The sequence below is a fragment of the Felis catus genome, chromosome X, assembly GCF_018350175.1.
Source record: "Felis catus isolate Fca126 chromosome X, F.catus_Fca126_mat1.0, whole genome shotgun sequence".
Taxonomy (NCBI): domain Eukaryota; kingdom Metazoa; phylum Chordata; class Mammalia; order Carnivora; family Felidae; genus Felis; species Felis catus.
The window spans coordinates 38,937,583-38,961,361 of NC_058386.1; the positions used below are offsets into that span (position 1 = coordinate 38,937,583).

Genomic DNA, 23,779 nt, shown 5'->3' on the forward strand with positions numbered 1-23,779 from the left:
ACCAAAATATACACTGGCTACATAGGGCAGGTCTCGCTTCCAGTAGGTAGGTCAAGGCTTGGGGAGGGGGCCGGAGAGAGGGACTGACCACACCTTCCCTGGCATGGGGCCCTTGCCGCCGCTCTGAATGCAGGGCCCACATGGGGAAGCCTCACCCCTGCCACGTTCCCGGTTACGCAGAACACTGGACCTTCCCAGCTCCCTGCTGAAATCTGCCCATCGGGCATCTGAGGCTCTGAGAAGGGCCTCTCTGCACGTTCCTGGCTGACAATCAGCGACGCTCAGAGGCCAATCTGACAGACCCTGAAGAGGCATTAACTAGTGACCCCCACCGGGCAGAAGAGAAATATTCCCTCTCCAAACTGTCTCCTGTTTTCCCCGGTCCCTGGGTTCCTTCGGGTCATTTTGGAAGCGATGATCTCAAGAAGGCCCACACGTTAATCCATTGGTCGGTTATCAATTGTGGCATCTTATGCAGAGGTGGTTTATTAGCCCCGACTCTCAAGGTTTCCCTGAGAGAGGCACAAATCTCTGAGAAGGGAAGTGCCTGGGGCTTGGACCACTGCCCCAGAAGCAGGGGAGAGACTCGGGGCCCACACAAGTGAAGCCTGGAGGCCTATGCCACAATCCTGTCTCTGCCTGCCCACCCTACTCTTGCAATGCGCGTAGTTGAAAGGGGAACACTTTACGAGTGTGTCTATAAACCAACATTTTAAGGGTTTCGGAACGGCAGTGCCTAGAAAGGGCCTCAGAGACCATCGTACGGGCAGAAGTGAGGCGCAGGTAGGTGAAGTTGAGTTGCGCAGGTCATCTGGCTAGTGAGGATCAGGCCTGGCTCTCTCTGGACTCCCTTACAGTCAGAGACGGACCGCCCCTCCCCAGTGCAAGGCAAGCAATTATCTATTTGTTCACTGCAGGCTTTCGACTGAACGGTCCCAAGAAATAGGGCCACTCGTTAGATTATTCAACAAACATCTACTGTGCTTGGCAGGAGCCAGTGATGGAGGCCAGGAAGTAAACAACTCAACAGGGGCTACCCGTGGGTAGTAGACAAAATGCATTTGGTACCACGTGTGGCCCATAGTAAGTGCTGGATAAATGGGGACTTCTACAAAAGTCTTCTTGTGAGGTGAAGTAAGGCGCGGGGGCAGGCAAGGGTCAGACGATGACCAAACTCACACGAAACACCAAAAGGCCGGGATTTGCTCTGGAGACAACGAGGACGCAGGATTTAGAGGAGAGGAATGACATCATCAGATTTCAGGAAGGTTCCTCTGGCAACACTTGGGCGGATGAGAGTAAAGAAAAGGAGACTGAGCTGCACAGTTCACAAGAGAGTCTAAGTGAACGGTGGTAAAGAGCTGAGCCACAACAATGAAGCTGGGGTTGGAGAGAAGTTAGCTTAAGAAGCAGTTTTGGGGGGACCTGGGGGGGCTCAGTCGGTTGAGTGTCTGACTTCGGCTCGGGTCATGATCTCACCGTTCATGAGCTCGAACCCCGCGTCGGGCTCTGCGCGGACAGCTCGGAGCCTGGAGCCTGCTTCGGATTCTGTCTCCCTCTTTCTCTGCCCTCCCCCACTCACTCTCTCTCAAAATAAAAAACATTAAAATTTTTTTTAATTTTTATTTTTTGTAACGTTTACTTATCTTCTAGAGAGAGAGAGAAAGAGAGCGCTAGCGGGGGAGGGGCAGAGAGAGAGAGGGAGACACAGAATCCAAAGCAGGCTCCAGGCTCTGAGCTGTCAGCACAGGGCCCAACGTGGGGCTTGAACTCACGACCCACGAGCTCATGACCTGAGATGAAGTCGGATGCTTACCCAACTGAGACACCCAAGCGCCTCCCAAAAAAATTGTTTTAAAAAGAAGTACAGTTTTGGGGCGCTGGGGTGGCTCAGTCGGTTGGGCGTCCGACTTCGGCTCAGGTCATCATCTCACAGTCCGTGAGTTCAAGCCCCACGTCGGGCTCCGTGCTCACAGCTCAGAGCCTGGAGCCTGCTTCGGATTCTGCGTCTCCCTCTCTCTCTGCCCCTCTCCTGCTCATGCTCTCTCTGTCTCAAAATAAATAAAAACATTAAGGGGCGCCTGGGTGGCGCAGTCGGTTAAGTGTCCGACATCAGCCAGGTCACGATCTCGCGGTCCGTGAGTTCGAGCCCCGCGTCGGGCTCTGGGCTGATGGCTCAGAGCCTGGAGCCTGTTTCCGATTCTGTGTCTCCCTCTCTCTCTGGCCCTCCCCCGTTCATGCTCTGTCTCTCTCTGTCCCAAAAACAAATAAACGTTGAAAAAAAAAATTAAAAAAAAAAATAAGTATAGTTTCAAGGTGGGTAGGAGAGGTCAAGACAGAAGAGAAGACAGAGAAAACTCGGGCCCTGGCCCCGGGCCCTGGGCACAAGTGTGGTGGCTATTACCAAGATAGGGTCCCCAGGTACAACTTTAGAGGAGAAGAAAATGAGGTCAACTTAGAAAAAGTTATTTTGGGATGCCTAAGGCACATCCAACGGGGAAATGTCCTGGAGGCATTCGTATTTCCAGATCTACAGCTCAAGAGAAGGGTCTGAGCTTGAGGACCGAGTAGGTAGAAATCAGCCCTGAGGCAGCAGTCAAAGCAGTGAGGGCAGGATGAGATGTGGCCACTCAACGAATTTTCATTCTGGCCCTACTACGTGCCAGACACTGTAAAAAGTGCTGAGGCTCAAGCAGAAAACCAGGAAGGGAGTGTCCCTGCTCTCGGAACACACACCCAGACATACACACGAAAATAAGTGAAAAGAAAAACATGAGCTAGTGAGAGCACCCAGAACTAAATCTTGTGTGGTGTGACGGAGACTGGCCGTGAGTTCCTTCGCCTTTGCCTGGGAAAGGGTGTAAGGAACAAAAGAGAGAGAGGTGAAGGGGCGCCTGGGGGGCTCAGTCGGCTGAGCGTCCGACTTTGCCTCAGGTCACGATCTCGCGGTTCATGGGTTCGAGCCCCGGCGGCACGGACAGGGAGGAGCCGGCTTCGGCTTCTGTGTCTCCCAATCTCTCTGCCCCCTCCCCCCTCGCGCGCTCTCTCTCTCTCTCTCTCTCAAAAATTAAGCTAGGGGCCCACAAGCACAGAAGGCACAGTGCCTGACCCCAAACATGTCGTGTTGACCAGGACGTCCTGCCTCCTGATCTACATGCTCACCTGCAGGCAGTGCCATCAAACCAGAACCACCCCCCCCCCCCCCCCCAGGAATGATTCTAGCAGTTCGGCATTCCATTCAGGAGCTAACTAAGACATTCACTGAGCCCAGCGCTAGGTGCCGAGGATAGGGCCGTGAATTGGACCGTGGAGGTGCCTGGCCCTCAGGAACCTTCTCCGTTCTCACAGGGGAAGACACCCAAGCACACACGCGCCCATACGGCTGTCCAAATAGAGTAGCTGCGAGTTGTACTAAGCGCTGTGAAAACTACCGACGGAAGGGTAAGGATAACAGGGAGTGACAGGCTTTAGGCGGGATAATCAGAAAGAAAGCCCCGCCGAGGAAGTGCCGTTGAAGAGGCGTCTTAGGGGCGCCTGGGTGGCTCAGGAGGTCAAGCATCCGACTGCGGCTCGGGCCATGATCTCACGGTTCCTGAGTTCGAGTCCCGTTGTCGGGCCCTGTGCTCACAGCTCAGAGCCTGCTTCGGATCCTCTGTCCCCCCACCCCTCTCTCTCTCTGCCCCTTCCTCACTCGCACTCGCTCTCGCTCTCAAAAATGAATAAGCATTAGAAAGAAAAAAAAAAACCCTCTTAAGAGGACTCTTGGAGTTTGCAGTGAAAAGGACCCTGGTGTGGCACAATCTGCGCTCCAAGCAGAGGGAACAGCGCCCGCGCATAGGTTTGGAGGCGGGGAAACGCTTGACGCGTCTGAGAAACTGAGCGGCAGCCAGCAAGGCCAGAGGACAGGGCTGGGGAACAAGAAGTGATAACAGTGGAAATACAAACAGAGTCACAACACTCGGGGCCCGGGCCGGCTGCACGAAGATGTCCGGGTCTTACCGTAAGCACGATGGCAGGGCACTGAAGGGTTCTGCCAGCCGGGCATGACCTGATCTGGTTTTCATCTTAAGGGATTCCCGGCCAGGAGAGGGTCTAAAGACGGGGGCGGGGAGGGGGAGGCGGTGCGGGGGGTGCTGGTTCCTTCTGAGCACCCGACGCCTGGAGGCTGTCCTCAATCACACAGCCTGGCGGTCCTTTATTCCACCCACGGTGAGGGGTCAGGCCTCCTCCATCTGCAGAGCAACTTTTCAAACTCCTTGGATCTCCTGCCTGGCCCAAGTGCCTCCCCCAAAGTCCCATCAACTCTCTAAAGTGTTTCCAACGGGCTCTGCTAGAGTGTTGGGAGAACGATGCTTTTCCAAAAAGGACACAAAATAACCAAACGAAGCCACTGCCTCATCTCTGATGGAAATGTGTTTCCTCCCCTACTGCTTTCCATTAGTCCACGGCCTAAGCCATTGTCTTTGCTCTTTTCTCTGTCTCCGTTTGTTTTCCAAAAGGCCACAAACATGTGTACTACTACGAACAATAACAAAGAGCCATGAGTTCTTATGGATCCCAGAAGGTGGGCGGCACCGAACAACAAAAATATGTCCCGACCGCTTCTCTCAAGAGAACATTTCGGGGACACAAACGAGCTCTGTCAAAACAACACGGGAGGCTGGGGGGGCACTTTGGGCCTGACGGTGGCCTCGGGTCACCAGGTACTGATGCAACAGGCGACTCCAGACGCAAAGTTGGAAGACCTCCCTGCCAGCCTCTCCTGGGCTCACATCCTCATTGGTCGGCAAGCGAGTTTCCTAAATAGCTCTCAGCCACTATTGTTTTCAGGAGCCAGAATTCTCAGCCTAAAGAGAAAGTCCTCTTTGTCCTCCCACCCGTGATTTAATTTACATTCTCCTGAACGCTCCATTCACTTCGTTTTCAAGGCTAAGAAGTCTCACAATTGTACTAGATCCTGAATTTGAATTTCCCTGGGTTTCCACCGTTTGGCAATGTGCCCGGGGTCAGCCACTGGACAGTCCCAGAATTCAGCTGTACCTTAGAGAAAACCTTTATTGTCCATGATCTCTTGGTACAGTTCTAACTACTGCCGTGTATTTTCCCCTCGATTTCTATATGTTTAGGTTTTTCAAAACGTATGTATCACCTCTTGCCTGATAATCAGGACAAGTTTCCACTCTCTTTTCCAACTGGATCGCATTCCTGGGGAGCTGGCCCTTCCTTTGTCTCTCCCTTCTTGCCTACAAACTTCTTTTACATGCAAATGCATAAATCTTTACTAGCAACGGGCCAAACTTGATCACAAAGGCATGGACCCAAAGAAATGTCAAGCCGTAATAACAACAACAACAGTAACAATAATAAAAGTACGTAGTAAATTAGTTAGGAAGCACTAGGGAAGAAACCGTTCTTCGCTCTTTGGGGGATCTTGAAGGGAAAACAGATTATTGCTAGCACAATTCTGGCTTACCTGAATGTATTATAATCCACTCTCTTTGTAAGCTTGGGGTCAGCATTTCTAAATACCTGCTTGAGCTCTCTGGAGTTTGATTGTTCTTCTTTCAGCTTTTGTAGGACAAGTTCAATGCTGCTCATAGGAAACTGGGGGGGGGAGGGGGGGAGAGAAGAAAGGAAGGTATTTAAACATGCCTGAGACACACGGGGCCCCGTCTTTCTGATGGCCAGCAAAGAGACTCCATGCTCTGAACTTGAAGGCAGCTGGGCACGGCTTTCCGTGGAGACCAACACAGAGAAGACAGGGCTAGAATTAAAACTCTTCAGTTACAGTTTTAGGACAACGAGTGGCACTGGCTCAGGCCCAGATCAGAGAGAAATGAGCTTAAGGGACAGTAGGCCACAGGAATCAGAAAACAATGTCTCCTCCCACCTCAGCCTTCTCCCCTGAACCCTTGGACGTTGGCCCAATATGTCGGGAGACCCTAATGGAGAGAATGAGGATTCAAAGTTGGGTAAGCAGATCCCCATTTTCTCCAGATCTTAAGAGTGGGTCCCCCAGGACTAATGGCCACCGGACGATGCACTGGGCAGAGCCCGGCTAGGTGTCAGGAGATCCACACACACTGTAATCCTCTGACATTTGCTCACCGGCAGTCCCCAGTTCCTGTCTCCTACCCTGTGATGAGGTGTTTGACTCTGCCAAAATACTTCTTAATCCAGTAAAGCGTAAGCTTATAAATAATTACAGGTAAGAGCTAAAAGAGAGAGAGAGAGAGAGAGAGATGCTAAATACGAAGATTAAAAACACTGACGTTACAATTTAGTATAAAGATCTCTCTTTTCCACCAGGCGGTTTGGGACCTACGGCGGCCCCTTACCCTCCCCCACCTTTTTGCACTTCCTCTCATCTACTTCCATGATTGGATCTCATAAGCTCTCTTGAAAAGACTCCTCAGGTTGATATTAAAGAGTATGTTAATCTCCCTCTGCTTAGAAAGTCCTTGTTAAGCGTAGTTTTCAAATAAGGCAGGTTTCACTTGGGATGCCAATATTAGATAACGTCCTACACCCTGCTTTTATCTTTCCGGAAGGAGAAGAGCCTTTTAGATCTTACAACTATAGTAAATCCTTGCATCGCGAGTAACTTGTTCTGCGAGGGTTCCGCACGACGAGCAAACATTTCTCATACATTTTACCGGGATAAACAAGCGATGTCTTGCAATTCGAATAGTACGTGATGACAAACGTCACATGACCACAACTGAGCCCACGGTTCTTGAAATTTGCTTTGATATACAAATGGTCTGGATTACAAGCATGGTTCTGGAACCACGTCTAAGGCCTTCCGGCCAGTGAGTGTGGAGTCAGGTTTCCTAGCTGAGCCTACTGGTCTCCAAAAGTCTAACTGCCCTGTTTTCAAACCTCTCACCTGAATTCAGCACTTTTGAAGGGCTACTCGTTCACAGTTTTATGATAACCCCAAGTCCTAACACCGCCAATGGAGAAATGGTGTGGCAACCCTGGGGGGGGGCGGGGTGCAGCCTGGGACTCCCGTCAAGACAGACTGCAGAGGGGGGCGCCTGGGTGGCTCAACTGGTTAAGCGTCCGATTCCTGATCTCGGCTCAGGTCACAGTCTCATGGTCGTGAGATTAAGCCCTGCATCGGGGTCCGTGCTGGCAGTGCAGAGCCTGCTTGGGATTCTCTCTCAATTCCTCTGTCTCTTACAGGCAGACAGTTTATTTTTTTATTCGAGAGACAGAGTGCGTGCCCGCAAGGGGGATACCGGGCTCGATCCCGCAACCCTGGGATCAGGACCTGAGCCAAAATCAACAGTTGGTTGCCCAACCAGAAGAGCCACCCAGCTGCCTCTGCAGGCAGACTTTGAAAATAAATTGTTTCTGGGCAGATTTTTCTTTTCTTTTCTTTTTTTTTGAGGTTTGTTCTGAGAGAGAGCGAGCACGAGTGGGGGAGGGGCAGAGAGAGAGGGAATCCCAAGCAGGCTCCGCACTATCAGCACAGGGCCTGATGCAGGGCTCGAACCCAAGAAGCTGCGAGATCACGACCTGACCCGAAACCAAGAGTCGGACGCTTAACCTACCGAGCCACCTAGGCGCTCCCAGACGGATTTTTCAATACTGACCAATGACTCCTAAATACACACGTTTGCCCACGAAACCGGTCCACGCTTAAAACCGGGATTTTATCAACGTGTTATTTTTCCAGAACAGCACTGCCACACTAGTACATTGTAACAGGACCCATCTGCCATCTTCCTTCAAACGGAAAGACTCTCTGAGCTCACGGTGGCCGATTTGTCCTTGAAGTCTCAACCAGGCCTCAGGTGGCTCCTGTTATGGAAAAGCTGCAACCCCAGCAACTATCCAGGTTCCCTCGGGGTTTCTGTTTGTTCAAGCGCTTGGCCTTCCGCACAGGCCGGTGCCGATTAGCTGGGACGGCACAGTGTGTGGCAGCACCAGATTTTCTTCCTTCCCTATAGTTGCTGAAATTTCTTTACGAAAACATTGTCAGCGTCAGCAGAAAACCCAGGAAACCTGATTCAACCCCGGGCTTGCCTCCTGCCTGTGCCTGGCATCTGCGATGCTGGGCAGCGGAGGGCCCAGCGTGTAAACAGAGTAGGCCGGGACCCGTGGCCAAGTCGCGCAGATCCATTATTCATGCCCACGTGTGCGAGTGCACAATGTGAAACTGGTGAAGGAGAAACACGGACTACAGCGCGCGGAGAGGCGAGTCAGGAATGATATGGGCGGCCCACCTGATCTGAATTCTCCTCCATGTAGCGTAAGGTATACTCGTCAGCGTTGAGCAAGTGAAACAGGTAGCCATTCACGTTCACTCTGGCTCCAACATACAGGTCCTCGGCCTGGATGTATTCTGGTAGTTCGCTTTTAAAGACTTCTTGTCCAGGCTTCTTAACGCGAATTCTTTTCAGGAACATCCCACCAGTAAACCCTAGAGAGAAAGCAAAGAGTTTAATGAGTAGCCTTTATTCTTCAAAGAACCACACAACGTGCCTTTTGAGGGACTTCGTGCTCAAACACAAGAGCGGACGACTTAGCCTGTGAACTCACAGCTGCCTATTCTTCTCAGACTTGAGGGGAGAATGAGTCAGTGGGTGAACAACAGACTCCCTAGGTGAATGTGGAGAGGAAAAAGAGGTGTGGCATTCCAGCCTTTTCTTTCCTCTCTCTGCTCCCTTCCCCAAACCAAACGCTTAAATAAACACGGAGCAAGTTGCCTGCTATATAACCAGCAGCATACTGGGAACTGGGGCCTCAGGAAGATACTCAGCTTTAGAGCACGTTTGGATAGTACCACGTAGAATGTTCCTTACCTGAGCTTATTTCCACCTATTTGTCCCAGATGGCATCTTATATTTATTGCAACGTGCAGCTTAAATAGACGATGCCCTGTTTTTGATGTTTATTTTTGAGAGAGAGAGAGAGCGACAAAGAGCGAACGCACAAGCACAAACGGGGGAGGGGGAGGGAGAGTCAGAGACAAAAGATCCGAAGCAGGCTCCAGGCTCTGAGCTGTCAGCACAGAGCGCGACTCGGGGCTCGAACTCCCGGACCACGAGATCATGACCTGAGCCGAAGTCGGATGCTCAACCGACCGAGCCACCCAGATGCCCCGAAGATGCCCTGCTTTTGGAAAGGAGCTTACTTAACTGTCTGAAGATAACTATGGGAGTCCCAGAACTTTTTTTTTTTTTTTTTTTTACTTTTCCTACAGGCTACATATCTTTGCTTCCTGTAGCAATGCCACACATTTCTTACTTTCCAGAATTCTGACCATTTCATCTGCTCTCCTCTGGGGGTTATTTGCTTTTTGCCTCTTGCAAAGCAATGAGAAGAACTCAAGACGGGGATCCGGTATCTTCTAACGGATGCTGATTTGAAACCTTCAAGGCATCTGAGTACAGCACGAAGCCAGATGAACTTCGGGGGTCAGCTTCATCCCACTCCTGACACATTCAGAAACTAGAGGTGGTGGAAAGACACAGGCTTTATAGCCAAAGAGAGCGCCTGGCTCTGTACCTTGCTGGATGATCCTCAGGAGTTATTGCACGTCTCTGAACCCCTCTGAATTCTCACCAATCAAATGGGAATGAAATTCGCAGGGGGCTATGAAAACGTGCCTTTCAGGTCATCTGTTGCGGGGAACGCAGTTAGCAAAGGCCTCGACAGCTAGGCTCTGAAAGCCACCCCCGGGGTTTGGACCGAGGTCACGCTTCCCACAGCCTGCTGGGTAAGGCAGGGATACTGACGTAGGCCCATTCCTGCAAGAGGGAGGCCCCTCCAAAGAGCGACTTTGGCTCCAGGACTCCTGGTCAGCCTTGCTAAAACGTGCTCAGAAGCCCCCTGCAACCTAAGACATTCTCTTTCCTTTCTTCCTTCCCTCTGTCCGTCACAGGAGTCAGACAGGCACTGCTGTCCGTCAGCTCTCTGGCCTCTTCGGGCTCCTTCTACAATTTCCCTCGCCAGCATTTCCCCTAATAAATCTCTTGTACGTTCAGTCTCATCTTGAGGTTTGCCCCCTGGAGGATCCAGACTAACACAAAACCTCATAAAGTTCTTGTAAGGGTAACAGTGGGTACTCAATCATGGCTGCTACTATTAGTAAGCTTATAGCTGATTTCCAGCACCCTGTTTTCTGAGTGCTACAATCTGTGGCCAGACTCTTCCCCATTCTAGATGTACAGTTTTGTTGGTTTGTTTTTTTTTTTTTATAGGCTCCCCACCCGACACGGGGCTTGAACTTCCCACCCTGAGATCAAGAGTCACATGCTCTACCAACTGAGCCAGCCGGGCGCCCCCAGGGTTGACCTTTTGACCCTGAAGAGCAGGACTCCTATGTGATTTCGTATTTTAAGAGCTGATCCCTTATTCGGATCACTACGCAGCCTTAGCTCTACAAATCGTTCGTTATTCATCGGTGTGCAGAATGGCTCATACAAGCTCATAATGGCCGCCTGTTAAATTTTTAGGGATTTTGCAAGCCAGTTGTTAGTGTTGCTCGCTTGAAATGGACTATGGCTGGGGCATCTACAACCATGGCAGTTGGCAAATGTTTTGACAAATTGGGGCTTTTTAAATTGTTTTCAGAGAGTCGGTTCTCCAGCACACCACTGATGATTCTTCCCAGATGTGCCTTCAGCACAGATACAAGTTTTCAACGTGTTGGGACAAAGAACAGAGCCCTGCAGTTCCATAATCCGGGGAGTCAAAATCAGTGGTTCTCCTCAGCCACGTCCACGGTATCAGCACGCTGCAGAGACGCGTTCCGTGCACCCGGGTGCTGGAACCGGGGCCTGAGCCTCAGACGGACAGAGAAGCCAGAGGAAGGGAGGCACTGAAGATGAAATCTGTTAATCTGGGACTGTCTTAGAGTTACGCAAAAATTTTACACGTGGTACTCAAAAATACAGATTTCCTCGTCTTGCTGTGTTTGGGTGGAACAGACCATGATTCGGAAGCTCCTGGACTCCACAGAGGAAACTCAGAGGCCACAGAGGAAAGGGGGACAGTATCCAGAAGGAAGCATCCAGAGTCCCCCAGCCCGGAGTCAACCAAACTGTTCCTCTTTCATCATTTTATATGTCTGGGTTCCCATTTAAGAGATCTTTGTAAAGTGAAGTTCAGTGGTTAAAAAAAAAAAAAAAGAGAAGAAGAAGAAAGCCACGATCTTAGTCATCTAGGCCATAAAATCAGACCAGGCTCTCTAACTTTCAAAATGAAACGGCTGTGGGGCGCCTGGGTGGCTCGGTCGGCTAAGCGTCTGACCCTTGATTTCCGCCCAGGTCATGATCGTATGGCTCATGGGATTGAGCCCCGCGTCAAGCTCTGTGCTGACAGGGCAGGGCCTGCTTGGGGTTCTGTCTCTTTCTCTCTCTGCCCCTAACCCCGCTCTTGGGTGCATGCTCTCTCTCCAAATAAAGAAATAAGCATTAAAAAAAAAAAATGAAGAGACAGCTACTTGTTCTGAGAAAATTGCTAGAAGAGAGCTGTGTCTCTTACCTGAATTCCTCTCTATAGGTTCAAACACTGAAATCGTGTCATCGCTGAGAAAGTACGAAATGACAAACATCCTGTCCCGTTCCACACGTTTGTGTGTGATTAGTTTTGCAAAAAACCGGAGTATATTGCTTGTGCTGCCATAGCTAAATGGAAGAGAAATGAGAGTTACAGCCTTATTACATATGTTAAAATAAAAAAAACTTGCAAAAGGTGTGCTATATATATATTTTTTAACTGCAGTATAACTGACTTACAACACGGTATCATTTTCAGGTATACAACATAATGATTCAATGTGGTCACCAAAATAAGTCTACTCACAATCCGTCATCACATATAGTTATACGTTGTGTTTCTTGTGATGAGATCTTTTATTAAGTATAATTTATTGTCAAATTGGTTTCCATACAACACCCAGTGCTCATCCCAACAGGTGCCCTCCTCCGTGCCCATCACCCACTTTCCCCTCTCCCCCCGACCCCCCATCAACCCTCAGTTTGTTCTCAGTATTTAAGAGTCTCTTGTGATGAGAACTTTTAAGATCTACTCTCTTCACAAGTTTCAAACATGCAATACGGTATTATTAACTATAATCACCATACTGTATATTACATCCCCAGGACTTGTTTTATAATTAGAAGTTTGTACCTGTTGACCTCCTTCACCCATCTCCCCCATCCACGGGATGTGCTACAGTTTGGATAGTGATACAAACTCTCTGAAGTCGAAAAAAGTTCAACCACCTTCTTATTAAGGCTTTTGATCCAAATGCAGAGCAGTTTTCTCAGTTAGTTAAAACATCCCTTATTCTTTAGACGGCCAGGGGAAGTGCCCCCTGTACATTAAATATGATAGACCTGCCCCTTTATAGCACATATCACCCATACTGTGAGTGCCTATTATGTGTCTTTATAAACCATCGTCTAATATAATATTTTTTGCATTGTAGGCACCCAATAAAAGTAGAAAGTTGTTAAAAGACCCACATAGATTGAAACTTGCACCTAGAATACAACAGTCCGGTAGATGGAAGAAGGGATCAAATTCTAGAATCAAAAGTTCCCAGGGACGCCTGGGTGGCTTAGTCGGTTAAGCATCTGACTCTTGCTTTCGGCTCAGGTCACGATCTCACGGTTCAGGAGTTCGAGCCCTGCATCAGGCTCCACCCTGACAGCACAGAGCCTGCTTGGGATTCTCTCTGTCTCTCTCTGCCTCTCCCCGGCTTGCAAGCACGCTCACTCAAAATAAATAAATAAAACTTAAAAAAAAAAAAAGTTCCCAAAGTTCACTGCCTGGTCATTGAAGAAATTAAAATTAATTCATGGTCCATCAGGAGAAGCACGGCTGTGGATTATCAGCTGGTGAAAGGTGGCCTTTGTAAAATCCTAAACCCTCGGGGAGGAGTTTGATCATCAAAATCCTTGCCTCAAGGAGGCACAGAGTAAAATAAACCATGAACTTCATCACTTCCCTGTCACAGCTCGAAGCAGGGAGGCCCCCCCGCTTTCAGATTCTCCTATGCCGAAAAGTATCCTTTCCCTGCGGTCACAGCGACGAAGACACAACAACAAATTTCCGACTTGCCTTTCTCTGCCCCGTTCTCCCAAGTGTCCAAAGAAACGGCTGAAAAGGCGTGGTACCAAATTCCCAGCTATGTTGGCGTAAGGCCTCACGGGAGATGGAAAGTAGCGGTTTGGGAGGCTAGCCTTAGGGTAGCCCGGGCCAAACAGCCAGGTGCCCACAGCTCTGTCTCCTTCCTTCCTAGTTTCTGTGGCTTCAGACAGACCTCAGATAGCATGGGGGCAGCTATACCTGGTCAACCATCTTCTCTGGTGCATAAATGGATTTGTGAGTAACAGATTATGGGGGCACCTGGGTGGCTCATAGGCTAAGCATTTGACTTGATTTTGGCTCAGGTCATGATCTCACGGTTCTCACGAACCTGCATCGGGCTCTGCACGGACAGTGTGGAGCCTGCTTGGGATTGTCTCTCTCTCTGCCCCTCACTTGTACTCTCTTTCTCAAAAATAAATAAACCTTAAAAAAATAGTAAGTAACAGATTATATAACCCCTGTCTCATGAAAGACCCATTAACTGTTACAAATACCTGAAATACCACCCAAACAACTGAAGGAGGTGTAACGTCAGGCCAAACGAACACTACTGTAAACTTAGCTTCTTAGAACTTCCATACATTTAGGGGGCGCCTGGGTGGCGCAGTCGGTTGGGCGTCCGACTTCAGCCAGGTCACGATCTCGCGGTCCGTGAGTTCGAGCCCCGCGTCGGGCTCTGGGCTGATGGCTCGGAGCCTGGAGCCTGTTTCTGATTCTGTGTCTCCCTCTCTCTCTGCCCCTCCACCGTTCATGCTCTGTCTCTCTCTGTCCCAAAAATAAAAAAAATAAACGTTGAAAAAAAAAATTTAAAAAAAAAAAAAAAAGAACTTCCATACATTTAGAAGTGTGGATGGTTAGCGTGGGTTTTTCACATTGAAAATGCCATTTGTTCACCTACGTCTTGTGTTCTGGAGAACTCATCAGTCAGGAATATGATTTACTCAAACAAAATCTTTAGAGCCGCGGTTCACAAACTTTGTTGTGTTTAAAGGTCACCCGGGGAAGTTGTTAAATATACAGAATCCAGAGTCCTACCCCCCCAGAGATACGGATTCGGTAGTTAGCTTGCATCTCCAGAAACCTGCATTTTTAATAAGCTCCCCGGGAGATTCTGATGAAGCGGTCCCCCAGAGCACACTTTGAAAAACACTGCTAGTATCTTCAGCTATTTCCTTGACTAATAAACTAATTATCAAAACTGTCTAAACTCTCTTTTTATCACAATACTCCTAGCGCTCGAAAAACTAGTATTTTCCCTGCTTCCTATTATACCACCTATATATTGCTCGACCTGGCTTTCCGGGCCATGGACAGGTTCAAACACACACCCCTACAGGTATTTGCCGTAACCACCTACACCATACAGTTGACTCTTGAGCGACACGGGTTTGAACTGCACAGGCCCAATTCTACGTGGATCGCTCTTTTGTTTTTATAAATACGGTACTCTACAAGGAATAGCTTGGTCATCCACTTCTCAGTGTATACTCACTCCCTTGGTGATCTCTTCTAATATTAGGTCTTTAAATCCCATGCTGATGACTTCCAAACTTCAGTCTCTAACTCAGACCTGTCTCCCAAACCGCAGACCTGTATATATATCCAATTGCCTACTCAGTATCTCCACTTGATAGCGAAGAGACATCTCAAACTTCACTTGTGCCCATACTGAACTTCTGTTCTTGCCCCACACCTACTCTACCTATAGTCTTTCTCATCTCGGTAGATGGCAACCCTATCCTTCCAGGGGCTCAGGTCAAAACCTTGGGAGTCATCTTTACAAACACCTCTCTTCTTTCAGACCTCCGGTCCAGATCTGTCAGGGAATCCCATTAATTCAACCTTTCAGAATATTTCTGGAATCTGCTGTCTCGTCACTTCCACGGCACCCACCCAGATCCGAGCCGTCGTAACTTTTCTCTTGGACCGCTGCAGTAGCCTCTGAACTAATCTTTACTCTTACCATCGCCTTTCTACAGTCAACTCTCTACGCTGCAGCTAGAGTGATTTTTTTATTTTTTATTTTTTTATTTTAGAGTGCGAGTCGGGGAGAGGGGCAGGGCTGGGGGAGAGAGGGAATCTCAAGTAGGCTCCAGACTCAGCGTAGAGCCCGACGCAGGGCTCAACGCCATAACCCTGGGATCACGACCTGAGCCGAAATCAAGAGTTGGACGCTCAACTGACGGAGCCACCCAGGCGCCCCTGGAGTGATTCTTTTAGTATATAAATGAGATCAAGTCGTTCCCCTGCTCTAACTTCCCAAAGGCTCCCCTTATCACTTGACGTCAAAAGAATCCTTACAATGGTCTACAATGTCCTGTAGGATCTGATCCTCTATTACCTCTCTTAATCGGTCTACTCTGTTCCTTCACCCATGTGTTCTATCCAGTTAGCCTTGCCCTGGGTCCTTACACCAGCTCTTCCTTCTGCCTAGAACAGATCTGCTCCCCCTCCTTAGTAAGGTCCATCCAGACTGTGCTATTTTTTTTAAGTGTATATTTTTCAGAGAGAGAGAGAGAGAGCATGTGCACACACAAGTGGGAGAGGCAGAGAGAGGGAGGGAGACAGAGGATCTGAAGCAGGCTCTGTGCTGACAGCAGCAAGCCCGATGCGGGGCTCGAACTCACAGACCGTGAGATAGATCGTACCTGAGCCAAAATCAGATGCGTAACCGACTGACCCACCCAGGTGCCCCAGACCACGCTTTTAAAAAAAAAATGAATACAGGGGTGTCCCTTAGCCTCACACTACCAGTTTTTCTTTATTCTTTTCATAGCAACTGATTACAGTCTTGACTTTTCCTGTGGTATTTAACACCTTCTACATACTCACGGAACAAACTTATTTATCATCTGAACTGCGCGCTGTCTGCCTCCCCCAGCCAGAATGTAAGCTGTAGGAGGCTAGGGCTTTGCGTCTGTTTTGTCCACTGATGGATCTCAAGCCCCCTAGATCAGTGCTTCATACCTACTCAAAACCTCACAAACAGTGGGGAGCTATAGTCTTCTGGTTGGAAGAGACGAGAAGATTTCTTTTTATTGACGAGAAAAAAAAATTCTTAAGAGAAGGAAAAAGCATGACTGATGGAGACAGCAGGTGGAAAAACATCTGAAGCAAGTCAGAGATGAAGATTAAGCCGTGGAGTTTTGGATGCTAGACGGCTATGAATAGCCCAAGTCTGGGATGATAGCTTTCCTGGTGGGAAGTCATTTGTCTCTTGTATCCGTAAAAACTGGAAGGGTGAATGTGTATTCCATTTACTTCCTTGCTCATCCGTTCCTTCTCTTATTGGGCAAAATATTTAATGAGCCCCAAGTCCACAGCCAGCACTGTTCAGACTCTGAGGGAAGCAGTTAAGCTAGTCCCTGCCCTCAGAGAGCTCTCGATCTAGTGGCGGGGGGGGGGGGGGGGGAGACACCACAATTACATAAATAAGTAATTGCCACACACCCTGATAAGTACAGGCTCTGTGGAAAGAAGGTGAACTCCAGGAGTCGGACCCCTCTGGGTTCAAATCCTAGTTCCACTAAACATTAGCTGTGTGAGCTTGGGCAAATTGCATAGCCTCTCTGAGCCTCAGTTTCCTCATGTGAAGAATGGGCACAAGTAATATTATGTACTTCATGAGGTTGTTTTGAGGAATAGATGAGATCAAGTATCGTAAAGCGGTTAGCATACCATAACCACAAATCGCTTATTAGCGGTAGTAATACTATACTATTATTATTTCTAAAGGTATGATCAGCAGAGAACAAAGTAACTAATTCCATCAGTGCAGCAAGGAAGAGATTATTCTGGGGACCCCTGGGTGGCTCAGTCGGTTGAGTATCCGACTCCTGATTTCAACTCAGGTCATGATCTCACGGTTTGTGAGGCTGAGCACCCCCCCCCCCGATGTCTGGCTCTGTGCAGACCGAGCAGAGCCTGCTTGGGATCCTCTCTCCCCCTCCCTCTCTCTCTCTGTCCTCCCCTGGTTGTGCGTGTGTGTGCACGCTCTCTCTCAAGATAAATAAATAAAAACTTGAAAAAAAAAAAAAAAACCAAGAAAGATATTATTCTGGTTCTCCCAAGTCAGACTAGACAATCTGCCCAGCAGGCTACCACAGTGAAATTTTACCCAGAAAATAAAGTCTCCATTCCATTAAAAACCTCACAGGCCTCACTCTGGAACTCCCAACGATTTCCTTCAACGATTCATTGGATGGTGGATCACCATTAACCTCATGCAACAATTAGCACCCAGGAAAATTTTGAACAGCAATATGCATATAGTCAACATATGTCACATACGATCGCGCGTCTCAATTCACAGTTTATTAGCATCAAGAAACTGTTGTGCATGCTTTGTGAGATCGTCTTCCTTAGGTTCTCACAGTTTTAAAACCTTGGGTTATTCAAACTCCTGTGTAAGTCTCCCGCTGAATGTGCCAGTTACTATGGAAACAAGGTCACTGTGTGGGAGGAGCCTGAGGGAAGCGTATTCCTGGCACAGAACGAGCAGTGGACAGAAAGAAACAAAATTAGGCACATTTGTGCCTGTACCACCATTGTCCAGCCACAACAGCGTGACAAGGACGTGGAATGCCGTCTACAGTCAGTGCTCTGTGGGCAAGTTGATGCGGTGTAGACAGAAAGAGAGACTAAGGCAACTACCCACAGGGAGCTGTTTTCCCCCGGGTTCCAGAAGCAACACCCTAGATCATATTTCATCTTGTTTACTTATAAGAAAAATTCCCTCTCCTTTTACAATTGGACATTCTTCTTGCCCGCCTCCTTCGGGTAGCTGCCCTGAAATACAGCAGTTAGTGAAAAGTATCCATTGGAAGTCCGGCTCTGGAAATTCACTGCAAACTCTATTATCTAGAAGGGGGGTGGAGTATGAGCTGGTGTCCCTCTTAAGTGACGGGATTCAGTGGCTCTCAAAGCCTGCTGCCCGTCAGAACCCCCTGGAAGGCTGGTTAAAACACAGTGCCGGGTCCCACCCACCCCCACCGCCAGAGTTTCTTGCCTTTAGTAGGTCTAAATTCTTGAGGCCCAAGAATTAAGATTTCTAACCAGTGTGGGGGCCACACTTGGAGTAGCATCAATTCCAAAACTTAAGAAACAGAACTCTAGAGTCCTTAAAAGTAAAGGAGTATTTCTTAAAAGGTAAAGGTCATCACGTGATGGCAAAGATAGCCTATTAGACACCCTATACGATTCTCAATATATTTTCGGCATTTTTACCAACACAGCAAAACTACTGTTCCCTCTGTGTCAAAATGTTCTACAATCAGGGCTGCCTGGGTGGTTCAGTCAGTGAAGCATCCGATTTTGGCTCAGGTCATGATCTCGTGGTTCGTGGGTTCGAGCCCCGCGTCGGGCTCTGGGCTGACAGCTTGGAGCCTGGAGCCTGCTTCGGATTCTGTGGCTCCCTCTCTGCCCCTCCCCCACTTGTGCTCACTCTCTTTCTCAAAAATAAACAAACATTAAAAAAAAATTTTTTTTTAACGTTCTACAATCATATCATGTCTCCTTACATTTGATCAAATTCAGAATGCTTTTTCTTCTCCTCCACTGGTCTTACTACACGTTCCCTTTAGTATTTTTCTCCACCCGTTCTCCTGACTCAGTATTTCCCTCACACAGGACTTCAATGTTCAGCCCACGTCCTATTCAAACGTCTGCGACATTTTCCCACTTTTTCCCCCAACTTCCCTCACCAGGGCCTGCTCTCCCTGCAGAAGTAAACAGCAGCCATGGGCAATGCCCACATTCTATACATATTGATGGGAGGGGCACATTTTTCCTTGTGTATATCAGGAGTAATTTTCAAAGTCCAGCTTTTGAAATTATATTCACCCATGGGAGCAATCTACAGTTACGAAATGCAACCAAACCTCTCAAATTAAAACAGCATTAATTGTCAAACAAGACTCTGAAAAACACTGACGGAGTCACTGAAGTTTCTATACCAGGGACTGGCCAAGGACAGCACGTGGGTCGAACGTGGCCAGCCGCCTGGTTCTGTACGGGCTGTGAGCGAAGAAGGCTTTTTACATTTTTAGGTGGTTGAAAACATCCAAAAAAAAAAAAAAAAACTATTTTGTGATACGTAAAAATTGTATGAAATTCAAATGTCAGTGTCCATTGACAAAGTTTTATTGGAACACAGTCACACATTTGTTACGGGCTATCTGTGGCTGCTTTCGCGTTGTAATGGCAGGGCTGGGTGGTTTTAACAGAGGCCTTACGGACTACAAGGCCAAAGGCCTTGCTATCTGAGTCTTCAAGAAAAATTTTGCTGACCCCAACTCCAAACCATTTCCTAGGGACCATCTTGAGGAGATATATGTATGGAAAGGCAACAAAAATCGGGGATAATATAACTTTAGGGGCTTCCAGATGGCACTCTAAAATAATCACCCGGGGGGCTCCTGGGTGGCTCAGTCGGTTAAGCGTCCGACTTCGGCTCAGGTCATGATCTCACGGTCCATGAGTTCGAGCCCCGCGTCGGGCTCTGTGCTGAGAGCTCAGAGCCTGGAGCCTGCTTCAGATTCTGTGTCTCCCTCTCTCTCTGACCCTCCCCCGTTCATGCTCTCTCTCTCTCTGTCTCAAAAATAAATAAACATTAAAAAAAAATTTTTTAAATAAATAAATAAAATAAAATAATCACCCGGGGGGCTCACTTCAGCAGCACACATACTAGCGTTAGAACAATCCCGAGGTCAGCATGGTCCCTTGGTCATTAGGATGACCGGCAAATTCAGGAAGTGTTCTGTCTTTTTAAAAAAGTAGAAATAAAAGATAATGAAGTCAAATGACCATTCCTTGGTAAGGATGTGGAAAGGGATCCCCCGTGCCCTGTTAATGGGAATGTGAACTGGGGCAACCGCGATGGAAAAGAGTAGGAAGGGTCCTCAAAAAACTTAAAACCACCACATGAGCCAGTAACTCTACTTCCGGGAATATATCCGGAGGAAACGAGACAGGGTAACAACCTAAGGCGTCTAGCGACAGATGAATGGATACAGAAGATGTGGCATATATCTGCAACGGAATATTATCCAGCCGTAAAAAAAAAAAGGAGGAAATCCTGCCATTTACAGCAACATGGATGGACCTTGAGGGCATTAAGTGAAATGAGTCGGGCAGAGAAAGACATGATCTCACTTCCACGTGCAATCTCAAAAAACCAAACTCCTAGAAACAGATCAGGTTGGTGGTTGCCAGACTTGGGGGTGGGTGGGCTGGGGGTTGGGAAAATGGGTGGGGGGGGGGGGCCAAAAGGCACAAACCTTCAGCTATATAAGATCAAGAAGTCCTGGGAACGTAATGTACAAGCTGACCACAGTTAACAATACCCTATCGTGTATTTAAAAGCTGCTGAGAGAGTAGATCTTACAAGTTCTTATCACGACAGGAAAACAAAAGTTGTAACTGTGTGAGGTGACCGACGTGAACTGATCTTCTGGTGGTGACCGTTTTTTTGTGTTTTTTTTTTCAACATTTCTACATATCCAATCTTTATGCTGTACACCTTAAAGTTATAGAATGTTCTAGGTCCACTGTGTCTCAAGAATCCTGGGAAAACTAAATCCGTTGAAAAGCTCTAACAGCATGTTACTGGACTTTGAATTACATGGGGCTAAGCATCATCAGTTCCACCATGAGGCCTACAGTATAAACCCAACACATCTGGGAAAGATCAGACCCAAATCACGGTTCCCTCAAGCACCTGTTCTTCTCCATGAACTTCTTAAAGTTCCTCTGATGAGGCGTGGGCACAAGGCCTATGCAGGTGCGGAGAGAATCCTCTTCGGAACCAAAGCCGTTATAAGGTGGAAATTTCCTTTCTATCTTTGGAGGAGGAGGGGCCTTGCACGAAATCGAGGTAAAGTTCTCTGTAACAAAACAAAGACAAACGAGACGTCAATGGTTTTTATTTTGGTTTGGGTTGCTTTGGGTTTTTTTTTTGGTTTTGTTTTGTTTTTCGCCCCGATTGTGGCTGTTTTGAAAGGTTTGTTATGTTTTCAAGATGGACTATTTTAAACTCTTTCAAAGAAAACACAGCAAAATCCTCGGAGGGTAGGTTTCAATCATGTTTACAGAAACCAAAGAAGTCACTCAATAATCGCCATTGGTTCAAAAGAGAGAAAGGAAAAAGAAACTGCCTATGTCAAGTAAGTAAACATTTCTCTTTTGTCATCACATCCCCATTTCTGACTCTTTTCTGTCCTTCTGTGATTTTCCCAATGATATGAAAATTCAAACTTGGAACGTTCTGCCACCCGCCCATCCCAGATTTTAACCTGGAATTTAGCCCTCTCCCGTCTTCAGTCAACACTCCCTAATCAAACTCCTTTCCAAACAGGCCTGATTCCTCACTGTTTTGCCTTTACCTTCCCCATGCACCATCCCCTCCTCCTGCGTCCCCTTCTTCAGACCTCTCTCTTTTCCTCTAACTCAACTCCAGGCCATGGCACTTCCCCATCGAGTTACAAAACCAAACCAAAACTTCTCACCAGCCACGGCTCCAGGTTGCAATTGTACTCAGATGTGATGGAGGCAGAAAACCAAGAATAAAGCTGAAAACAAATACACAAAACTTGAAAGAATAGCCACTGCTTACTCGCTCAAAGGGAGCGTTCTGGGCAAATGTCATTGCTTTTCTTTAACTCATCATCTGTGAGGATGGAGCGATGGACAGAGGGCTGGGGACATATTTGTAATTGCCTGGGAGCTGTTAGGCACTCATCTGTGAGGCTGTATAATAATCTCCAAGTCACTTGTGTTTGCCCCACCACAAAGGGCAAAGAAAATGCCAGAATCTTTCAGAAAACAAACACAACAAAACATTCATGACTCTAAGGAGTTCCGTACAAGCAAAGATTTCCTTTTCCCCTGTTAACGTTTTTTTGTTTGTTTGTTTATTTTTGACACAGAGAGTGAGCGAGCGTGCGCAGGGGAGGGGCAGGGAGAGGGGGAGACACAGAATTCAAAGCAGGCTCCAGGCTCCCAGCTGTCAGCGCAGAGCCCCATGTGGGGCTCGAACCCACGAACTGGGAGATCATGACCACAGCGGAAGTCGGACATTTAACCGACTCGACTGAGCCATCCAGGCGCCCCTCTGCTGTCAGACTTCCAATAGAAGAGTATAGATTTACAGCACAACTCCATAACGGAAAATACACATCAATTTGTCATCCAAGGCAACCAAACTCTTCGAATTGAGGGTTTTGTTTTGTTTTTTTTTTACTGATAGATCAAAAGGCTAAGGGTCCGAGGCTATTTCTAACTCCCGATTTGAAAACATTTTCAACTTTCACATTTCCTTAGACTTCCTTATTTCCTTAGCCTTTGTGTGAAATCCCCTCGAGCATAATCCCCAAAAGAGCATTGTTCTGCCCTAACAGAAACCGTTCACAGAAGACATATTGGCGAAGAGAATGCCATCAAAGATTTCTCACTGGCTCAGTGAAAGGGACCAGCCAGGCAGCCAGTACAGAAGTGGCTTGCGAGCCTCTCCTATTGCTATTTTTGTGGCAATTAAAATCTTGGTAATAACGAGGAGAGTTCAAATCTTGGAATTAGGTAGAGCTGCGGTCGACCCCTATTATTGTTAACCGGCAAATCAAACACACCACTGACTGGTACCTTCATTTCAGGGAAAGGACCACAGGATGGCAGGGAAAACTCTGTGATTAGCAGCACATCGGGGCGTGATCAGTTTCTTCTAACAAGGGGACACATACATACATACAACTCTGCGTACAAATCTGAATAGTGTAACCAAAAGAGGACATATGCTGAATCACAAAATAATTAAGAATGCATTCTATACCTCCCCCCCCCACCCAGAATTACAAGTTTTATAAGTGTTGTTTGCTCTCAACTACATAATTTTTGCAACAGATTTAAGCAACAAAAGAACCAATTTCAAGCTTTCCTCTGCACCCACAGCGCCATCTAGTGTATAGAAGCCGAGGAGTGTTCCCCTCTATCATGCCTGACTTTTTCGTAGCATGTACATCTTTTTCTCTGGGTAATCGTGTACACCCACAAGGCTTCGGACTTGCACCTATGTTTCCTGTCTTTGGTTTTCCATCATCCCAGCATCCTGCATGCTTCAGATATTAAAAAAATGTTCCTTGAATAAATGAAAAATTATACCAGTTTTGTACACAGCATCTTCCCAAATATCTTCTTAAATGGCACTCTGCTGAACTCTGAGACACCTCTGTCGTTTCAATGGCCTGATTCCTCTCATTCCGAGCGACTTGTAAAAGCAGATATACTGCGTGCCTATCCACGATTAACTAGATTCCAACAAAATTACAGAAAGGTGATGTTTTTAAATTTTTTTTTAATATTTATTTTTGAGAGACAGAGAGAGACAGAGCGCGAGCAAGGGTGGGGCAGAGAGAGAGAGGGAGACCCAGAATCTGAAGCAGGCTCCAGGATCCCAGCTGTCAGCACAGAATCCGGCATGGGGCTTGAACCCACAAACCACGAGATTGTGACCTGAACCGAAGTCAGGACACTCAACCGAGCCACCCAGGCGCCCCAGAAAGATGATGTTTTTAAGACGAATGTTAATGATCCTTCACTGTGATTTACTATTTGCCATCTCGATTGGAAACAATGCTGGAAAATGCCTTCAATCACCTCAAAGTTCATCTTTTTT

The 23,779-nt window shown here is 47.7% G+C and overlaps 1 protein-coding gene across 1 annotated transcript in view; it reads right to left on the bottom strand.

Moving 5' to 3' along the window:
* EFHC2 (EF-hand domain containing 2) overlaps positions 1–23,779 on the bottom strand; it is a 199,535-nt gene that overhangs the window by 74,807 nt on the left and 100,949 nt on the right. The window contains exons 8-11 of the mRNA XM_023249026.2: positions 20,831–20,996; positions 11,500–11,642; positions 8,235–8,431; positions 5,474–5,604 (exon numbers count right to left, since the gene is read on the bottom strand). Coding sequence (XP_023104794.2) covers positions 5,474–5,604; positions 8,235–8,431; positions 11,500–11,642; positions 20,831–20,996 — 637 coding nt within the window. The remainder of the gene's footprint in view (positions 1–5,473; positions 5,605–8,234; positions 8,432–11,499; positions 11,643–20,830; positions 20,997–23,779) is intronic.